This window comes from Pseudorca crassidens, chromosome 16, assembly GCF_039906515.1.
Source record: "Pseudorca crassidens isolate mPseCra1 chromosome 16, mPseCra1.hap1, whole genome shotgun sequence".
NCBI lineage: Eukaryota > Metazoa > Chordata > Mammalia > Artiodactyla > Delphinidae > Pseudorca > Pseudorca crassidens.
Genome location: NC_090311.1, coordinates 27,428,388 through 27,446,416, shown reverse-complemented (window position 1 = coordinate 27,446,416; position 18,029 = coordinate 27,428,388). Strand labels below are relative to the sequence as shown.

General features: G+C 56.7%; 3 protein-coding genes across 8 annotated transcripts in view; 2 read left to right on the top strand and 1 right to left on the bottom strand.

The window, feature by feature from the left end:
* Positions 1–39: 39 nt before the first annotated feature.
* On the bottom strand, positions 40–1,264 carry MRPL43 (mitochondrial ribosomal protein L43). Its single transcript, XM_067709684.1, has 3 exons — positions 1,076–1,264; positions 879–985; positions 40–766 (listed from the first exon to the last, which is right to left on the bottom strand). Exons 1-3 carry the CDS (start codon positions 1,204–1,206, stop codon positions 531–533), a joined length of 474 nt encoding a protein of 157 aa, XP_067565785.1. The 5' UTR covers positions 1,207–1,264; the 3' UTR covers positions 40–530.
* Positions 1,265–1,287: 23 nt separating this feature from the next.
* Positions 1,288–7,770, top strand: TWNK (twinkle mtDNA helicase). Of its 2 annotated transcripts, none has more exons than XM_067709683.1 (5): positions 1,288–3,160; positions 3,353–3,593; positions 3,729–3,836; positions 4,145–4,286; positions 5,035–5,359. In XM_067709683.1, exons 1-5 carry the CDS (start codon positions 1,918–1,920, stop codon positions 5,071–5,073), a joined length of 1,773 nt encoding a protein of 590 aa, XP_067565784.1. In that variant the 5' UTR covers positions 1,288–1,917; the 3' UTR covers positions 5,074–5,359. The 2 variants fall into 2 exon arrangements, with proteins under 2 accessions (XP_067565784.1, XP_067565783.1); XM_067709682.1 differs by lacking the exon at positions 5,035–5,359 and adding an exon at positions 5,366–7,770 and having other exon boundaries at positions 1,293–3,160.
* Positions 7,771–9,581: 1,811 nt separating this feature from the next.
* The window catches only part of LZTS2 (leucine zipper tumor suppressor 2), a 10,240-nt gene continuing 1,792 nt past the window's right edge, over positions 9,582–18,029 (top strand). Inside the window, exons 1-4 of one of the 5 annotated variants that reach the window (XM_067709671.1) lie at positions 9,582–9,729; positions 15,118–15,567; positions 16,200–16,847; positions 17,394–17,645. In XM_067709671.1, coding sequence (XP_067565772.1) covers positions 15,160–15,567; positions 16,200–16,847; positions 17,394–17,645 — 1,308 coding nt within the window. In that variant the 5' untranslated portion in view covers positions 9,582–9,729; positions 15,118–15,159. Of the gene's footprint in view, positions 9,730–12,455; positions 12,614–12,726; positions 12,881–15,117; positions 15,568–16,183; positions 16,848–17,393; positions 17,646–18,029 lie in introns of those variants that run through there. The other 4 variants (XM_067709670.1, XM_067709672.1, XM_067709674.1 and 1 more) reach the window with 4 other exon arrangements.

Sequence of the window (18,029 nt, the reverse complement as noted above, 5' to 3'; positions counted from 1 at the left end):
ATAGTTTAAATATGTGCATATTTTGAAGTAGACTTCAAGTGTGACCTTGACAAGTTTATTAACTTCAGTTTTCTAATCTGCACACAAACATTCACAGATATAAAGGACCTAGCCCAATGCCATGCTCACAGCAGGGTGGGTACAAGGTACTAGCTCTCTCTTGGTCAATGGCTGCAAAAACAGGACATAAGGGATTCTTCAGAAGCCAGCCTTAAATCCTCTCACTGTGATTTGAGATCTGGATTTAAGAAATGAAGATCCAGTAAAATCTGAAGACTCTCGCGTTTCCGAGATGTCAGCTGGATCAGAATTAGGAGACTCACAGTCTCTGCCCCTCACAGGGTACATCAAAAAGAAACAGGCAGCTCTTCTTTATCCCAAGCAAAAGCTTTGGCATCAGCTTCCCCTTTGGTGGGCTCCATCTGTCTCCCGTGAACCAAACCAGAAGGAAGAACCACCTCTACTGGGGCTCTACTGGGGTCAGAGTCCAAACCCTGGGGCTGGAGTAGGTGGAGCAACTCTTCATTGTGTTAGCCGCTAGGATGGGGCAGGATCCTGGACCTCTCTCGAGGGCGCAGCCCGCCCAGCGTTGTCGGTTTGTTGGTGAAGGGATGCCACTGGCCCTGGATGCTAGGGCTGTCCGTGTGGAAGGGCTTGCGGATGCGGATCACGTCCAAGCCCGACTGGTCCGCCAGCTTCTGCACCAGCGTGGCGATCTCCTCGACCGACTTGCAGTGGATGCTCTCCTCGCGCACAGACCCGTTAACTGGCCGAACGGAGGTGGGGATAAAAGGAAGCGGGTCAGGGGTCACACGAGTGGCAGGAAGCGCGCCGAGCCCCACGACGCCTCCCTCCAGCCCTCGTCCGGCCCCACTTACGGTATTCGGCCACTACTCTGGGCACGCAGCACGGCCGCGGGTTCACGTATATTACGACCCCGGGGTTCCTGCGGGCGAAGTCGGTCACCTCTCGTTCCACGAACTCCCTGAGGGACCGGAGAAGGGTGAGCAAGGTGACTCCTGACCCGGGGCAACCTCGGCATGGAGTCGCACGTCCGCGCCCTTCCCCGGCTCACCTGGCGCCGCGGGACGAGGGCGCGTCACGGCTGAGGCTAAAACTGAGACGCTGCAGCTGCTGCACGTAGCGACCCAGCCCGTTGTGCAGGACACTGGTCAGGAAGCGGCTCGCGCTCCCGCGCGCCGTCATGGCCGCAGCTCCGAAGCCGTCGAGCCCGGCCGCTCAGTGTGGGGGCGGGACTAACCCGAGGCTTCCGCTTCCTGGAACACTGGCGCCGCGGCAGTTTTGTTTCCGAGGTCGTGGCTAGTGGCGCGAGTGACCCATGTTGCAGGCAACAGGGGCAAGAGGAAAGTGGTGACTCGGGGCCAGGGTCAGGAGCGGCGGAGCTCCTAGCAGTGGAGCCGAGAAAACCACGCGGCGGAGGCGCGGCGGGCGTCCCTCTGAGCGCGGAGCTCGGCGGGAGCGAAGGAGTGGCGCTCAGGTTGCCTTGAGGGAAGGAGCGGCGGAGCGGTCCTCTAGCAGGGGGCTCAGAGGAGAGGGACTACGGAAGGGACGCAGGCGGCCGCAGAGATGAGGACGACGAGGAGGGGCAGTGGAGGGGCGGTAGTGGCGAGGAGATGATCGAGAAAAACCGCATCGGCGAGGGGCGGCGCGGAGGGGAGGCGGCGGGGGCAGCAGCTGTGGAGGACTTCAGAGGTAGGGAACCGGCCAAAGGGACACGGACGTGAAAGGGCCGTGTCCTCTGGCATAGATGTGAAGTGGCAATGTAGAGGGGCTGAAGAGGATTCAGAGGGAGAAGAGAGCTGCGTGCAGGATCCCTAGGGTCTGACCTAGTAGTGAAGGCACCCGAACCGGGCACCTAAGGCATTTCAAGCAGTGACTTCCCCCGTTTGACTAGGAATGTGGGTCCTCCTCCGAAGTGGGTACCCCCTCCGTATCCTGCTGCCACTACGTGGGCCGTGGATGGGGTGGAGGGGCCTGCCACGAAGCTTGGCCGTGGGCCCTCCTCGCAGACGGTACAGGAAGGAGGCTCTCGCCGCCTTGGAGGTACCAGTGTTGCCTGTAACAGCAACTGAAATCCGGCAATATTTGCGGGCCCATGGGATCCCCTTCCAGGATGGGCACAGCTGCGTGCGGGCACCTAGTCCCTTTGTGGGTGCCTCGAAGCTCAAGGACGAGACTGGTGCTGCCACTTCCTTCAGCCTCTTCATTGACAAGACCACAGGCCGCTTCCTCTGCATGACCAGCCTAGCTGAGGGGAGCTGGGAAGACTTCCAGGCCAGCGTGGAGGGGCGAGGGGATGGGGCCAGAGAAGGGGTCCTGCTTAGTGAGGCCCCAGAAGCTGAGGACAGTGAGGAGGTCCAGAGGATCTGGGACCGAGCCGTACCTCTCTGGGAGCTGCCTGAACCAAAAGAGGCCCAGCTGGCTCGCGTGATGTTTGGCCTCACCAAAGTGACAGATGACACACTCAAGCGTTTCAGTGTGCGCTACCTGCGGCCTGCTCACAGCCTTGTCTTTCCTTGGTTCTCCCCTGGAGGATTGGGATTACGAGGCCTGAAGCTACTAGGGGCCAAAGGCCAGGGTGACAGAGTGCACTATATGGAGACCACCATCCCCCAGCCTGGTGCCTTCCACAACCTGTTTGGGTTACCCCTGATCAGTCGTCGAGATGTTGAGGTGGTGCTGACGAGTCGTGAGCTGGACAGCCTGGCCTTGAGCCAGTCCACAGGGCTGCCCACCCTTGCCCTACCCCGAGGAACAGCCTGCTTACCCCCTGTCTTGCTTCCTTACCTCGAACAGTTTCGACGCATTGTGCTCTGGCTGGGGGATGACCTTCGGTCCTGGGAAGCTGCCAAGCTGTTCGCCCGAAAACTGAACCCCAAACGATGCTCCTTGGTGCGGCCTGGGGACCAGCAGCCCTCTCCCCTGGAGGCTCTGAACCAAGGCTTAAATCTTTCTCGTATTCTGCGTACTGCCCTGCCTGCCTGGCACAAGTCTATCGTGTCTTTCCGGCAGCTTCGGGAGGAGGTGCTAGGAGAACTGTCAAATGTGGAGCAGGCAGCTGGCGTTCGCTGGAGCCGCTTCCCTGACCTCAATCGTCTCTTGAAGGGACATCGGAAGGGCGAGCTGACAGTCTTCACAGGTGACCCTTTGGGAAATCACTGCTTGGGCGGGTTTGGGGGCAGAGGGTCAGATGACTGAAGCATGTGGGTTTGGGCTACAGTAAATGTTGAAGAGGCGCCTTCCCCTCCCAACTTTGAAGCTCCTTGCCTGTCTTGGTTTCAACGGTAGGGCTTTACTCCTCACCCGGGTCTGTGTTCAACCCCCCATGCAGGGCCGACAGGCAGTGGAAAGACGACATTCATCAGTGAATATGCCCTGGACTTGTGTACCCAGGGAGTGAACACGCTATGGGGTAGCTTTGAGATCAGCAACGTGAGACTAGCCCGGGTCATGCTGACACAGTTCGCTGTGGGGCGACTGGAAGAGCAACTGGACAAATATGACGAGTGGGCCGACCGCTTTGAAGACCTGCCCCTTTATTTCATGACTTTTCATGGGCAACAGAGCATCAGGTGAGATTCCTAGGTGTGGAGCTTTCAAAGAATAGGAGGGTGGGAGAACAGACTCCCAACAGAGTTTTCTGGCTGCCATGGTCTGGAGATTACTTGTAACTGACTCTTGAATTCATTGTCTCTGCCTCTTCCCAGGACTGTGATAGACACGATGCAACATGCAGTCTACGTGTATGACATTTGTCATGTGGTTATCGACAATCTGCAATTCATGATGGGTCATGAGCAGCTGTCCACAGACAGGTGACATCCTCCTCTTGTCTAGCTGTAACCCACTTAGACACACATCTTCTCAGGGAGCTGGCCTCTGGGCAGACACACTGTACTCTTGTTTTCTGACATATGTGCAGGAGCATACCATCCCATATGTATTTCTGTCTTTGTAGAGGTGTGGGGTGTGGTAGTGGGAAGTATGGACAGGGACTTAAGTGTGAGTCCTTAGGTAGAGGGAAGTAGAGTGAGGTTGTGGTGGTTTGTGGGGAGATGTTAACGAATCAGGAGTATGTGTCTGTTCTTGTCCTTCTGTGTCTGGTAACCTCTTTGTTGGGTAGGATTGCAGCTCAAGACTATATCATCGGGGCTTTTCGGAAGTTTGCCACAGACAGTAGCTGCCATGTGACACTGGTCATTCACCCCCGGAAGGAAGATGATGATAAAGAACTACAGACAGCATCCATTTTTGGCTCAGCCAAAGTAAGTGGGCTTTAGAGGAGCTCAAGCTATGGAAAGTAGAGGGGGCAGGTGTGACCAGGGACAGCCCTCATTCGGCCTTAAATCATCTTGACTGTCCATCTGGAACAGGCAGGAGGCAGCTTGCCTCTGGGGCCATGACATGAGGAACACATGTGCTGGAATACAAGGCTGATAATGGTGGGTCCTTTGCCCTGCTTGCCTTCCAGGAACTCACATATTCTATGGGGAAAAGAGGGAGACAGTGAGGGACTTCCCTGGCGGTCCGGTGGTTAAGACTCCGTGCTTCCAATGCAGGGGGCGCGGGTTCGATCCCTGGTTGGGGAACTTAGATCCGATACGCCACGTGGCGCATCCAAAAAAAAAAACAGGGAAAAAAGGAGACAGTGATTACAACTCAGTATGATAAGCGCTACGATAGGCAGCACAGGTGTTGGGAGAAAAGAGAAAAGGCATCTGAGTCAGCCTGGGGGGAGACTTCCTAGAAGATGTGTCAACAGAGGTTGGGTTGGGTTTTGTCCAACAACAGGTGTTAAATAAGCAAATAAGTGGGAGGGCCTTCTGGGCAGCGGGACCAGCCAGATCCTGGAGCTTCCAGTGGTACACTGAGTGCCTATTACACGCCAAGCCTGGGCTGGGCACGGGGAATACAGGGCAAGGAACACAAACTATGTGCCACAATGGAACAGACATGGAACTGGGGGAGAGAATAACAGAAATGGAAAGATGGTAGTGCCTTTTTTATTTACAGGGATCAAGAATGGTCTCTCTGATGAAGTGTAACATTTAGACCAGGACCTAAATGATAAGGAACTCGGGTTGAGTGAGCTGTGGAGCCAGAAATGTTAGCAGCAGAGGGAACAGCATGTACACAATCTGGGACAGCAACAGGGTTGTCAGGGAACTAAAAGGCTCAAGTGGCTCCAGCATTCTGGTCAGTAGTTCAAAGAACTTTGGTGATGGGGGAAGTACTTTTCCCTTCCCCCATTCTTGCTATTCCTCCCTGCACCCTCAACCTTCCTTTGTGGTTCTCTCATACGTCTTCTCACTGCTCCTTCCTCCTTTTGCCCCTTATCCCCCAGGCAAGCCAGGAAGCAGACAATGTTCTGATCCTGCAGGACAGGAGGCTGGTAACTGGGCCAGGGAAACGGTATCTACAGGTGTCCAAGAACCGCTTTGATGGAGACGTAGGTGTCTTCCCACTTGAATTCAACAAGAGCTCTCTCACCTTCTCCATACCACCAAAGAGCAAGGCCCGGCTCAAGAAGATCAAGGATGACAATGGGCTAGTGGCCAAAAAGCCCTCTTCTGGCAAAAAGGGGGCTGTGCCCCAGATCTCTGAGACTCACTCTGACCAGGCCCCCAACCCCAACAAGCCAGACCTCTCCAAGCCTTCAAGGTGAAGGCATTGCAGAGCTGGATGCTGAAATGAGCCTACCAGGACAGGCTGGGGTAGAGACTCTTAGTCCTCTGCTAGGGCTGCCTCTGTCCTGTAGTTGTGACCTATGGGCCCTTCTCAATCTGAGGGGCCTAGCCTAGGGCAGGGTTTCATTGCAAGAGAATTCAATTTAGCAAATATTTGAGAACCTGCTGTGTGCCAGGTTTTGTTCTGCATCCTGCGAATATAGCACTGACAAGACAGATGAGGTCCCTGCTTCCACAGAACCTGTAATGTGGTAGAAGAGACAAGATAAGCAATGAACAAATACATACAAAACATAGTTTTAGATAGTGAAAAATGCTCTAGAGGAAAAAATACAGTAATGTGATAATGCTTACAGGCTAGTTTAGATTAAGATCTGAAAAGGTGTCTCTGAGCAGAGGACATTTGAGCTGGGGCCTCTGAAGAACTAGGATTGAGCCATGTGAACATCTGGAGAAAGGAGTCCAGGCAGAGGGAAAAGTAAATACAGAGGCCCTGAGGTGGGAATGAGCAAGTTGAGGTAAAAGCAGTGGGGAAGCTGGAAAGGGGATAGGGGACTTCTTGCCAAAACTCCAGCCCAGGCTTTCAGAGCCAAGGGGCGACATGGTGGATACCAATCTCCTCTGCTCCGCACTCTGGAGCCTGCCCTGAGGTAGTGCTTACTACCATTGGATCTAGGTGCTCAGCCCTTATAATACCAGGGACAGCCACAAAGGTGGAAGCCTGGAAGAGAGCCATGGAAGGGAGCTGTTAGCCCAGGGTGCCTGCCACCTAGACACTCATTCCATGGTATGCTGCCTTGGACTGCTGGAGTGGCTGCAATCATGACGTTGTAGAGCCTTTTCCAGTTTTACTGAAAAAAGTTTCCATTGCCTTTGTTTCTGTGCTTTTTCTTATTTGACCACTGGGTGTCACCCCAGTCTTTAACTGGATTTTCCTCTCACTTTGAATTGGGAGCAGATAGGTCCCCTCCCCCACCCTGTCTGAGCTGCGCACTCCCAAGAAAGCAGGGGTATTAAAGGGTCTTCATGCATGCACACCCTTACATCTCTTTGTGGCCTAGGGAAGACAGGATGGTGCTTCTTTATCTGTCTTCCCTGAGGATCTCCATGTGATCCCTGGCAGAGGTGCGGATCACTGGGCCCCATGCCTAAGGCTTTGCCTGACCAGCTGTACCTCTGTGACATGAGCCACTCACTGACCTCTCTTCGTGGACCCAAGCTCAGCATATTCTTATCTGGCCACCCCCCACCCACCCCATACATTTCCCTCCTCTTGTACCCTCTCAGCTTTTCTCTTATGTTAGTGTGTGTCAGAACTGGGGCTCTTGTTTAAAAATGCAGAACCTATTTTTTTAACATCTTTATTGGAGTATAATTGCTTTACAATGGTGTGTTAGTTTCTGCTGTATGACAGAGTGAATCAGCTATATGTATACATATATCCCCATATCTCCTCCTCCTTGCATTTCCCTCCCACCCTCCCTATCGCACCCCTCTACGTGGTCACAAAGCACCGAGCTGATCTCCCTGTGCTATGCGGCTGCTTCCCACTAGCTAGCTATTTTACATTTGGTAGTGTATATGTGTCCATGCCACTCTCACTTTGTCCCAGCTTCCCCTTCCCCTTCCCCTTCCCTGTGTCCTCAGGTCCATTCTCTACATCTGCATCTTTATTCCTGTCCTGCCCCTAGGTTCTTCAGAACCTTTTTTTTTTTTTTTTTTAGATTCCATATATATGTGTTAGCGTACGGTATTTGTTTTTCTCTTTCTGACTTACTTCACTCTGTATGACAGTCTGTAGGTCCATCCACCTCACTACAAATAACTCAATTTCATTTCTTTTTATGGCTGAAGGACTCCTCATTTTTAAGAAACCCTGCCGGAGATTGTAAGATAACTTACCCAGAGACCTGTCAGAAGTATTGCTAAGGGACTTACCTGGTGGTCCAGTGGCTAAGGCTCTGGTGCTTCCAATGCAGGGGGCCCGGGTTCAATCCCTGGTGAGGGAACTAGATCCCACATGCTGCAATTAAAAAATAAAGGTCCCACCTGCTGCAACTAAGACCCCGTGCAGCCAAATATATAAATATTTTAAAAAAGAAAGAAAGCTTCTAATGAAAAATTTTTTAAAGAAATATTGCTAAATGGTGACACTTTCCCATCTCACTTCCTCTGATATCCTAAAGTCTGTTTCCCTTTAGATTTGCCTGCAAGCGTGATGAGAATGCAAGATGTTCTAAGGGGGCTGGGGAGAAGCCTTTTGTAAAGGGTGGTGGGGTCAGTGGGATTCCTGCTTCCTGAAAGCAGGGCTGCTTTATCAAGGTTTCCCTGTCAACCTAAGAGGGGGCTCTGGAACCCTGTGGAATGGTCTGGGGTCTCTCTGGTCTGTGGTGTGTGAGAATTGTGACTACAATTGTCTCCTGAAACACCCTGGAGCAAAGTTGTTCTCTGGGGGGGAGGGAGGGGGGACCTCTTCCAGGGCCTCCCTTCTTGGGGGTCTCTCCCAGACTGGCTGGAGCCAGCCCTCCTAATCCTGCAGTAATCATTCCCAGCCGCTGGCTGGTCTAGGCCTCATCCAGGGTCTGTAACGTTGAACATCAGCCATGCCTTCCAGATGCACACCACCAGGTCAGTCCTACCTATAAGGATGTGGGTTCCATATTCTGGTCTCCCTAGGATGCCTGGTGTGTTCTCAGGAAATCCTTTAGGGATTTCCATTAGGGGACTTTTGTGAGGTGTCTGTGTGAATTGGAGTTAGAGGGATAGATACACACTTGCCTGTCTTGCCCCACCCTCCTAGCAGATACCCCCCACACTGCACAAACCAGAATGGGGGAGAGGGGAAGCTAATGTTCCCCCAGCCCCACCCCCTATACAAACACCTTCCATTCCACACCTGCCTTAAACTCCTCACATCAAAATTAGCCCAAAGTGTGTTCAGGAGTCCCTGGAACCTAGAAAGCAGTAGTTAATCCCTGGGTCCTGTGTAAGATCCCTGAGAATCACTGTCCCTGTACGTAGCCAGAGTGTATTGAGGCAAATTGCCTGTGCCCAGCTGGACATTAAGAATCTTCCTGAGAGCTGAAGAAGAGCCTGGCCCAGCAGAGTCCAGCTGGATTTGCAGCCTTGTCCTCGATTCGTTGTCACACTTGCCTGTGAGGGGCAGCCTTGGTCCTCCATCCCTTTACTGGGAATGGGTTTGAGAAGGGACTAAACTCACAGGACTCCTGCTCCCCAAGTACTCAGGCTGCAAATATGGCCCAGATACCTGTAGACATCACAGGCTGCCTGAGTGCCATGGAGGGTGGGAGCCCTTTGTGCCTCCCTGCAATACAGGTCAACTTCCTGTTTGTGCCTGTGGGTGGAACTTTATGAGCCTGAGAGAAACCTGGCCATACTCCGTAGGGGCCAGAACTGGCAAGCCTGCTCACCTGGGCAGACACCTACTCCAGGGGAGGGGGAGACGCTGGTTCTGCTCGGGCAGCCCCAGCCCCGAGGTGTGTGTGAGGAAGGGCGGGGTCTGTTTTGGTGAAACCCGAGCCTTCTTTGTCTGATTCCCAGGGGTTTCCCCTGTGTCTGGGGGGTGGGCTGAGAGTGGACCAGTGTGGGCTCCCTACAAAGCAGAGGAGGGTGGCAGTAAAGCCCTATAGCCAACTTGGTTAGCGCAGCCAGGTAGCTTACTTAGCTTGGCTGTCGCGCCACTGGCCCCTTCGTAAGTCAAAAGCCAAATCCAGTAAGCTGTGAAGTCAGAGGCCAGAGGAGCAGTCTCGGGCCACCGTCGAGCCACAGCTGGGCTGGGTACTGGGTCGGCTGTTGAGGGGGTGCTGCGCAAACCACTCCCCTGCCGGGGTCGGGGGCGCGGCCTCAGCCGCCCCGCCCCGCTCCACCGAGCCCGGCCGGGCGGGCGCTGGGAGTCCGCAACCGGGAGCAGGCTTGGGAGCCGGCTGGTCCGCGGCAAGGAGGTACCGGCTCTGGAGCAGAAGCCGGGCGGAAGCTGGAACGGCGGTGCAGGTGGCGCTGGGTGAGTGAATGGTGGGGCCGCGGAGGTGCAGGAACTCTCGCCTGCCGCACACCGCCCCGGAGCGAACTTTCCCGATCTGGGGAAGCTGGGGATTGGGGTTGAGGAGGGGGGTCCCCGGTCCGGTGGCCGCAGGCCAGGAGTCTGAACAGGGAACCTACACGGAAACTCACACTGACGGGCCCACACACGCGCGCACACAGACACACACGCGTACTGGAGACACACGAACACACGTGCATTCCGGGGCGGACGCGCCCAGTGAGTTAACGCTAGTAGTCCGTGGAGCAGCGCCACTGGCCCGCGAGGACCCCCCAGCGGGCAGGGCACGCTGCTGTCGCGTACTTGATGGGGGTGGGAGGAAAGAGCCGCCCAGCGACCGCGGATGGGGGCGGGCCGGGTGGGACACCTCCGGAGGCTCCTGCTTCCCTGCCACCCGCAGGTGAAGACTAAGATGTAAACAGGCGCTGAGCACGTGATCGCTTCGCCCACCAGCGGGCTGTCCTCCCCCCATCCCAGCCTCGGGGCGGGAACCTCCCTCCGCGGTACTCAGCAAGTTTGCCAGGTATCTTGCCGGGCTGTATTTCATTCTCCTCCTGGAGGTGATCAGCCCTCCCCCAGGAATGGGAACACAACGCCCCCTGGAGTTGGGGTAGCGCAGGAGGACCAGAGACTGTTGCGCTGGGGTGGGGTTACCTGGGTTCCTCGTCCTCCTTCTCCGGAACATGGTGCCCCCATCCCTGAAAGTATCCCTGAAGGGGGTGCTATTCTGGATGGCAGTGTACAGCAGACCCCGCCCGGTCCTCCAGCCCAGGGAGCAGCTGCGGGAGCGCCTGTGGGTCCCCTTCCTACTACCACTCTTCCTTGAAGAACTGGGAGCTCCTACCCCCGAAGCAGAAGGCCCACTCATGCAAGAGTGGGAGTCCCCCTTCCCCAGAGGATGCATGAGCGTACACATCACCTCAATACCAGAGTGGGCCTATCTCCCTCTGGTAGAAGGGAGGACGGCCCCCCTGCCCCCAGGGAATGAAGTAGTGGGCAGCGGCCCTCGGCTTCCCTCCCTGCCCCACCCCCCACCTCTACACACTCGCTGAGCCCAGCTGCTGCCTGAGCTTCTGGGCAGGCTGCCAGAAAGGGGAGGAGGCTCCTGGTGTCCCAGGAGGCTGGGATCAGGGTAAGGCCAGCAGAGGGGGTCTCCACGGGGGAGGGGGGGCTCAATCTGTTCTTGTAAGGCTGAGGGTCTAGGGTGAGCCTGAGGGTGGCTGGGCTATGTTTCCCTTTACAGGGAAAAAGAAAGAAAAACAACCCTTTCCATAGAGCTAAAAATAGAGCTGAGAGCCGGCCAGGGCTGTGGCCTGGAAGGGGGGGAATGCTCCTTCCTGGGGCGGAGGAGCTCCGGCGGGCCTTGGCCCTGGGGGGCGGGGTTAGGGGGCAGGAGGCTGTCCTTGCCCAGGGGTGCGGGCATCAGCTGACCTGACTAGGTCACAGAGACCCCTACGGGCAAGTCTATGTGTTAAAATGTTTGTGAAATACAACGTGTATGTGTAAGAAGTTGTCTTTGTGACTGTGAATAAGACTGTCAGTGTGAAACATACTTAGGAGACGAAGTGTATTTAAGATTGTGACTGGGTGCGAAGGAACTCGAGCTGTGAAAGCTTGTGCACAACTAGGCGTGTGACACCGAGTGTTTGTGCACAACTAGGCGTGTGACACCGAGTGTTTGTGCACAACTAGGCGTCTGACACCGAGTGTTTGTGCACAACTAGGCGTGTGACACCGAGTGTATCTCTGTGAGTTGGCCTGAAGATTATGGAAAGAAGGGACATGGAACCTTGTGATGGACGAGACAGACTGTGTGATTGTGGCTGTGTGAGACTGAATGTGGGAAAGATCGTGTGGGTGTTAAGACAGTGTTGTTTGCCAGAGGGTGAGAATATCCCTGACCCTGAGAAGACAGTGGAATGTTGTCGGCTGTGAGGCTCGTGTAGGCTTGGCCTGTAAGTTTGGACCAGCTCACCCCAGTGACTTTTGGGGGCTCAGGGGCTGCCTCTCGATCAATGACTTCTCTCTTAGCAAATGACTCGGAGGGAAGGTTGGGGAGCACAGAGCCGCGCTCGGGGGAGGCCTGGGCTCTAGTGGGAGAGGGCACAGTGCTGGGGAGTCGGGTAGGGACCCCCCAAGGTTGGGGGTGACTGGGCGTGTTCTCCGAATAGGCCGCTAGGTGGCGCCGCCTCCGCAAATCCAAGCGTGCCTCTTCCAACCCGCTGCGGGTGGGGCAAGCACCCACCAAACCTCGGCCCCCGACTTGTGCTGGGGCGCAGGGCCCAGAGTGGGGGGCAGCTGACCCTCGGCCTCCCTCTCTGGACTCCGAAGCCGGAGTGTGTGTCGGGGGTGGGGGGGGCGGGGTTGGCATCGACCAGAGGAGCGGAGGGGGAAGGGCGGCCGCCGCGGCGCCTGGCCCTTTGTGCTCGAACAATGATCAGCAGCCGCTGGCCCCGGGGCTCGGGTTGGGGTACAGGGTGACCCGCTGCCGCCTAGTCCTGAGCCGACCGAGCCTCCAGACACACAGCCGCGGCGCCTCGGAGGGAGGGAACCTGAGTCCCGCTACGTAGCCCCTGCGTGCGTGCGCCTCGCCGGACACGCGTGACACGGGGTGCCTACGCTTATCCGCGCCCCGGGGGCGGGGTCGCCCCTCGGACCCTCCCCCGCGCTGCACCGCCCACTTGGGCCGGGCGGGGCCTGGGCCGGGCCGGGCCGGGGGCTCCCCGGAGGCGGGGCCGGGCCGGACCGGGCCGCTCCGAGTAGCGGCGCGCGGGCTGGAGCCGGTCGGCGCGCCTGTGGAGCGCTGGGGGCGGCCCGGGGCTGAGCATGGAGCAGCGCGGTGGAGGTGAGGGGGGCCGGGGCTGGGAGGCGACCTGGGGGTGACCCCAACTTATGCACGGCCGAGGTCCCGTGGGGAGGCGGCATTCTACAGCTGCCCCCACTTTATGGAAGCGGCGGGGGTCGGAGGGGGATGGATTCCGGAGGGTGGATTGGGGGCTCCCGGCTTCCGGTCTCGGAATGGCAACTCGTGATCCCAGACTTGATCCCGCTGGATGGTCCTTGGAGTTTGGTGAGGGGGAGACTTTCCCGAACTCTTCTGCCCTCAAAACAGGTCTGTGGGAGCTCGGACCTCGGCCAGACCTCCCTCGGACCCCGGCTGGACCCAGCCCTCAGTAGTCCCCACTGGGCGGGGGGAGTGTGTGCTGTGCCGGAGCGGTTCCTCAAGGATGTTGGGGAGAGCTGGGGGTTCCCTTCCTACAGCCACAAACGCACTTCTCAAAATGGAGCCTCCACTTGCCCCTCCTTCTCTCTCGGGCTTCAAGAGCAGGAGCCGGGCTGGCTGGGCCTGGCTCTCCAGACGCCTGGCGCTGGCTCCCTGGGTGTCTGGCTCTCAGGGCCCAGCTCAGTGTCTCTTCTGGGTTTAGGGGCTCCTGGCTCCGTGGCGCGCAGGGACCCCGGCTCACTGGGTCTGCCTGACCCTGGGGCCTCTCTCAGTCTTTGTCTCTTGTCTTCTGGGTCCCTGTCTGAATCTCTCTGTCTCCTCCCCTCAGTTTCCACTTTCTCTGTGCTCACAGAAGTGGGGAAATGGAGACAGAGATGCCAGCCCCCATGGCCCCCTAAGAAGCCCTTTCCCCACTGTTTCCTCCAGGCCCTGGAGTGGTCTGGGAGAGGGCAGAGGAGGGGGTGTTCCATTGGCTTTGCTCAGGGCTGGCGCTTGTGGGGTGGACTCAGCCCCTGCCCCTGCTCCGTGGACACCAGTCACCCCGACCCCCAGCTCCCAGCTCCTCCTTCCTCAGTCTGGACACCTCCCTGGTTTCTCCAGATCTTCTGACTTGAGCGGGGAGGGGGGGTGGGGGCGGACTTAACGGAACACACGCAAGAATGAAGGAGAGCAGATCAAGCAAAGACTCAACGTGTCTCTCCTCTCCCCACAATCCAGTGAGTGACAAAAACCAGGCTCCCACTCACCCATTTGGCCCTGCGTGCCACCCAAGCTCTCACCCTCTCTCTCACATGCTCCCATGCACACACGGTGCTCTATACACACTTGTGCACCCTCATTTCCTACTCACACACTTGTGTAAGATACATAAACTCATGTATATATGAATGGACATCTAACCAAACATATTCTCTCACATAGTCACAGTCATACACCACAAATTCACTTATGTATGCATTTGTAACTTTCACATACTTTCTGAGAGAGACACCCTATTTACACACACTTTTGTAAGATATGCACATATGAGTTCATATACATACGCATGTATATCTGAATGTACTAATGCATCTATCGAAACATATATACTCACACATTCATTCATGGTATTTTCAAACACAGTGCTCAGATTCATGCTCTTGTACACACAGTTTCACACACACAAATAAGTAAGATGCATACACTCCTACTCCTACGCAATTCTCTGTCCACTTCTTGGCTCCCGTTCTGCATGATGACTTCAGCAGATGCCTGAGTCCTGGTCTTCAGCCTCAGGACTGGGGAGGGAGTTCCGGGTGGAGACTTGCTGTCCCCTTCCAGGAAGGAGCAGGGCCTGGGGAGGTGGAGCCCTCTTCCCTGGGCTCCAGGGAAATGAGATCTTGGAGCAGCTGCCAGAGGTGATGGTAGAGCTTCTATCCTCATCCCCTTGGGGTTACTCTGGGGAATGTCCAAAGCTAGAAGGTTTCATAGGGGTTGGCAGTGGGTCTGTGTAGGCTTCTCTAGGCCCGACTGATAGGGTGTGGTGAGGCTAGTTGTCATGGAAACAGGCATGAGCCTGCATCCACCTCTTGGAGGCAGGAGACCCCAGAGGGTACCTGTGGGCTCCCTAAGAGCTCTGAGTTCTTGTTTGACCAGCTCCACCCTTGCCGCCTGTCTGTCTGGGAGAAACTGAGGCCCAGCTGGGGGAGGCTGGGCACTGCCTGGCCTTAGCTCTTTGTTTCCTAATTACCAGCTGAGTTGCTGACTGCACCCCTGAGGTTGCCCAGACTGCCTCTAATGAGGCCACCTGTCCCAGGGGACCAAGGACTGGTGCTGGGAGCTGGTAGAGAGGGCTCCCTCCCTAACTCGAGTCCTGGCCTCTGTGGGGCCCCATTCCGTCATCATCCCTGCTTGGTAGATTCAGTCCTCAGCCATGTTTAGACCAGAATTGGGCAGTGGCCTGGGGCCCAGGGATGATTGAGGTTATTGCCAAGACTCGGAGGGGATGCCTTGTGGGGAGGGTATCGTTGTTTGTTACTGATGTCAGGGGGCTGTTTGACCTGGGACAAAGGACCAGGAGGAACTCGAGACCTTATATAGGGAGGGAGCTCAAGATGGAGAGACTGACACCACTGCCCTGCTCACAGGTTTCCCTGGAGGCCCTTGGCCAGGCCTGAGCCTCTGCTGCCATGGCCATTGTGCAGACGCTGCCAGTGCCACTGGAGCCCGCTCCTGAGGCCGCCACTGCCCCACAAGCTCCAGCCATGGGCAGCGTGAGCAGCCTCATCTCAGGCCGGCCCTGCCCTGGGGGGCCGGCTCCTCCCCGCCATCACGGTCCCCCTGGGCCCACCTTCTTCCGCCAGCAGGATGGGCTGCTGCAGGGTGGCTATGAGGCACAGGAGCCGCTGTGCCCAGCTGTGCCCCCCAGGAAGGCTGTCCCTGGCACCAACTTTACCTACGTCAATGAAGACTTCCGGACAGAGTCACCCCCCAGCCCAAGCAGTGACATCGAAGATGCCCGAGAGCAGCGGGCACGCAATGCCCATCTCCGCGGTCCCCCACCAAAGCTCATCCCTGTCTCCGGAAAGCTGGAGAAGGTGAGGACCAGCCCTTTCTTTGGGGCCTGGGTGGAATCAGGGGTCCCCTGGAGAAGCCAAAATTAGGAGACCTATTTAGAGGGAGGAGTGTGGGCTCCAGATTCACCAGACCTGGGTTCTCATCCCAACTCTGCCTCATTCTGGTTGTATGACCTCAGAGAAGTCATTTAACCTTTCTGAGTCTCAGTTCCTATATCTGTAAAATGGAGGTAATAGGTCAACTCTTACAGGATTGTTGGGAGAATTACATCTAATAATGTGTGTAAAGTGTTTAGCCTAGTGCCTGGCACGTAATATGTACTCGATAAGTGTTAGCTGCTTAGAAATACTGTTTTATACTTAAAACAATGTGTTTGAATTTGAGCAAGGCCCGTAACTCTGCTGAGCCTCCATTTCCTCATCTGTGGACGAGATAGTGATAATATTTTGCTTGTATGGCTGTTGTAATGATCTGAGAGGAACGTTTTAAATTGCCTGACATAAAGCTGACACTCAGGAGGCCCTCAGCCAGTGGGAGCAATTGTTATTAGTATATGGGGATTGGGGACCCCGGATGGGAGGGCAGGGGTATGAAAAGGGCTTTGAAAGATTGGGCGGCCTCATCCCCATTGTCAAGTGGCACCTCATTTCAGAACATGGAGAAAATTGTGATCCGCCCAACAGCCTTCAAGCCAGTGCTGCCCAAACCTCGAGGGGCACCATCCCTACCTAGCTTCCTGGGTCCTCGGGCTGCCGGACTGTCAGGAAGCCAAGGCAGCCTAACGCAGCTGTTTGGGGGCCCTGCCTCCTCCTCCTCCTCCTCCTCCTCCTCGGCTGCCGACAAACCCCTGACACTGAGTGGCTGGGCCAGCAGCTGTCCATCGGGAACTCTATCCGACTCCGGCCGAAACTCACTGTCCAGCTTGCCCACTTACAGCACTGGGGGTGCAGAGCCAGCCACCAGCTCCCCAGGCGGGCACCTGCCTTCCCACGGCCCTGGGCGGGGGGCATTGCCTGGGCCAGCCCGAGGGGCCCCCACTGGGCCCTCCCACTCAGACAGCGGCCGATCTTCCTCCAGCAAGAGCACAGGCTCCCTGGGGGGCCGCATGGCCGGGGGGCTCTTGGGCAGCGGTCCCCGGGCCTCCCCTGACAGCAGCTCTTGTGGGGAACGCTCCCCGCCACCGCCTCCACCCCCTCCACCCCCTTCGGACGAGGCCCTGCTGCATTGTGTCCTGGAAGGAAAGCTCCGAGACCGGGAGGCAGAGCTGCAGCAGCTGCGGGACAGTCTGGACGAGAGCGAGGTGACCATGTGCCGGGTGTGGTCAGTGGCAGTGACGGGGGTGGCATGGCAGGACATCCACAGGTGCTGGGAATACAAGAAGCATTTCTGTCTGTGCTGAGGGGCAGATGTCGGGCTATTGCACTGTGACCCCATCCCCACCCCAGCTGTCTGGCTTACACTGTAGAGTGGTTGACACAGCACCACCATTTACTGTCCTTCAGACTTAAGCAAGTTACTTAGTTGCACTGAGCCTCAGTTTCCTCATCTATAAATGGGGATGTTCCTGGCCTCAGGGTTATCATGAAGAGTAAGTAGGGTGAAGGGTGTAAAGTGCTCAGACTAATGCCTGGCACCTGGGAAGTGCTTGCTGTTATTGTTGTTGTGTCGCTTTTCGTAAAAGTAGCTGCTACTGTTGGTATTGTAATTATTGTAATTATTGAATGGAATCTACCTTCCCTGAGCCCAGGACGGGAGCCAGGGCAGTCGGTGATTGGGGAGCTGGGGGTGGCCAGGGCTTGAGGTTTGGGGGAGCCACCAGGACCCAGGCCTACCCTCTCGCCCATAGGTGTACGAGGAACGGCAGCGGCACTGGCAGCGCGAGGCCCTGCGAGAGGACGGCATGGCCCAGGCGCAGCGGGCGCAGCGGGCCCAACAGCTGCTGCAGCTTCAGGTGTTCCAGCTGCAGCAGGAGAAGCGGCAGCTGCAGGATGACTTTGCACAGCTGCTGCAGGAACGTGAGCAGCTGGAGCGGCGCTGCGCCACCTTCGAGCGGGAGCAGCGGGAGCTCGGGCCACGGCTGGAGGAGACCAAGTGGGAGGTGGGCCAGACCAGGATGGGCAGGGAGCAGGGCCTTTGGCAGGGGGGTGGGGGTGGGGGTGGGGAGTGGGTAAGCCTTGAAAGGAGGGGCCCAGCCACACCCCCTCACCTGCCACCCCCAGAGGGCCTCCCCTTCCTCACCTTTGTGAGATGAGGCTCCCCCTTTGACCTCCCTTTCTGGGTGCGGGTCTTCTTGGGCCTCCACATTTGGTCTCCTCATTGGTCTGGTCTAAGTGCGCACGTAGCCAGTAACGTTCCTATCCACTGCCTTCCCGCCATAATGAGAATGAGAATGTAGTGCTTACTGCTCAACAGGCACTATTCTAAGCGTGTAATGTAGAGTGTATCCTCTAATCCTCGTAACAACCCTGTGAAGTGGGTGCTG

What these genes read in the sequence shown, in the direction of transcription:
- MRPL43 (XM_067709684.1), bottom strand. Translation starts at nt 1,206, where the DNA reads ATGACGGCGCGCGGGAGCGCGAGCCGCTTCCTGACCAGTGTCCTGCAC. An exon ending in CCCTCGTCCCGCGGCGCCAG is followed by an intron (nt 986 to 1,075) that starts GTGAGCCGGGGA and finishes CCGGTCCCTCAG; the next exon opens with GGAGTTCGTGGAACGAGAGG. An exon ending in CAGAGTAGTGGCCGAATACC is followed by an intron (nt 767 to 878) that starts GTAAGTGGGGCC and finishes CCGTTCGGCCAG; the next exon opens with TTAACGGGTCTGTGCGCGAG.
- TWNK (XM_067709682.1), top strand. Translation starts at nt 1,918, where the DNA reads ATGTGGGTCCTCCTCCGAAGTGGGTACCCCCTCCGTATCCTGCTGCCA. An exon ending in CATGGGCAACAGAGCATCAG is followed by an intron (nt 3,594 to 3,728) that starts GTGAGATTCCTA and finishes GCCTCTTCCCAG; the next exon opens with GACTGTGATAGACACGATGC. An exon ending in CCATTTTTGGCTCAGCCAAA is followed by an intron (nt 4,287 to 5,365) that starts GTAAGTGGGCTT and finishes CTTATCCCCCAG; the next exon opens with GCAAGCCAGGAAGCAGACAA.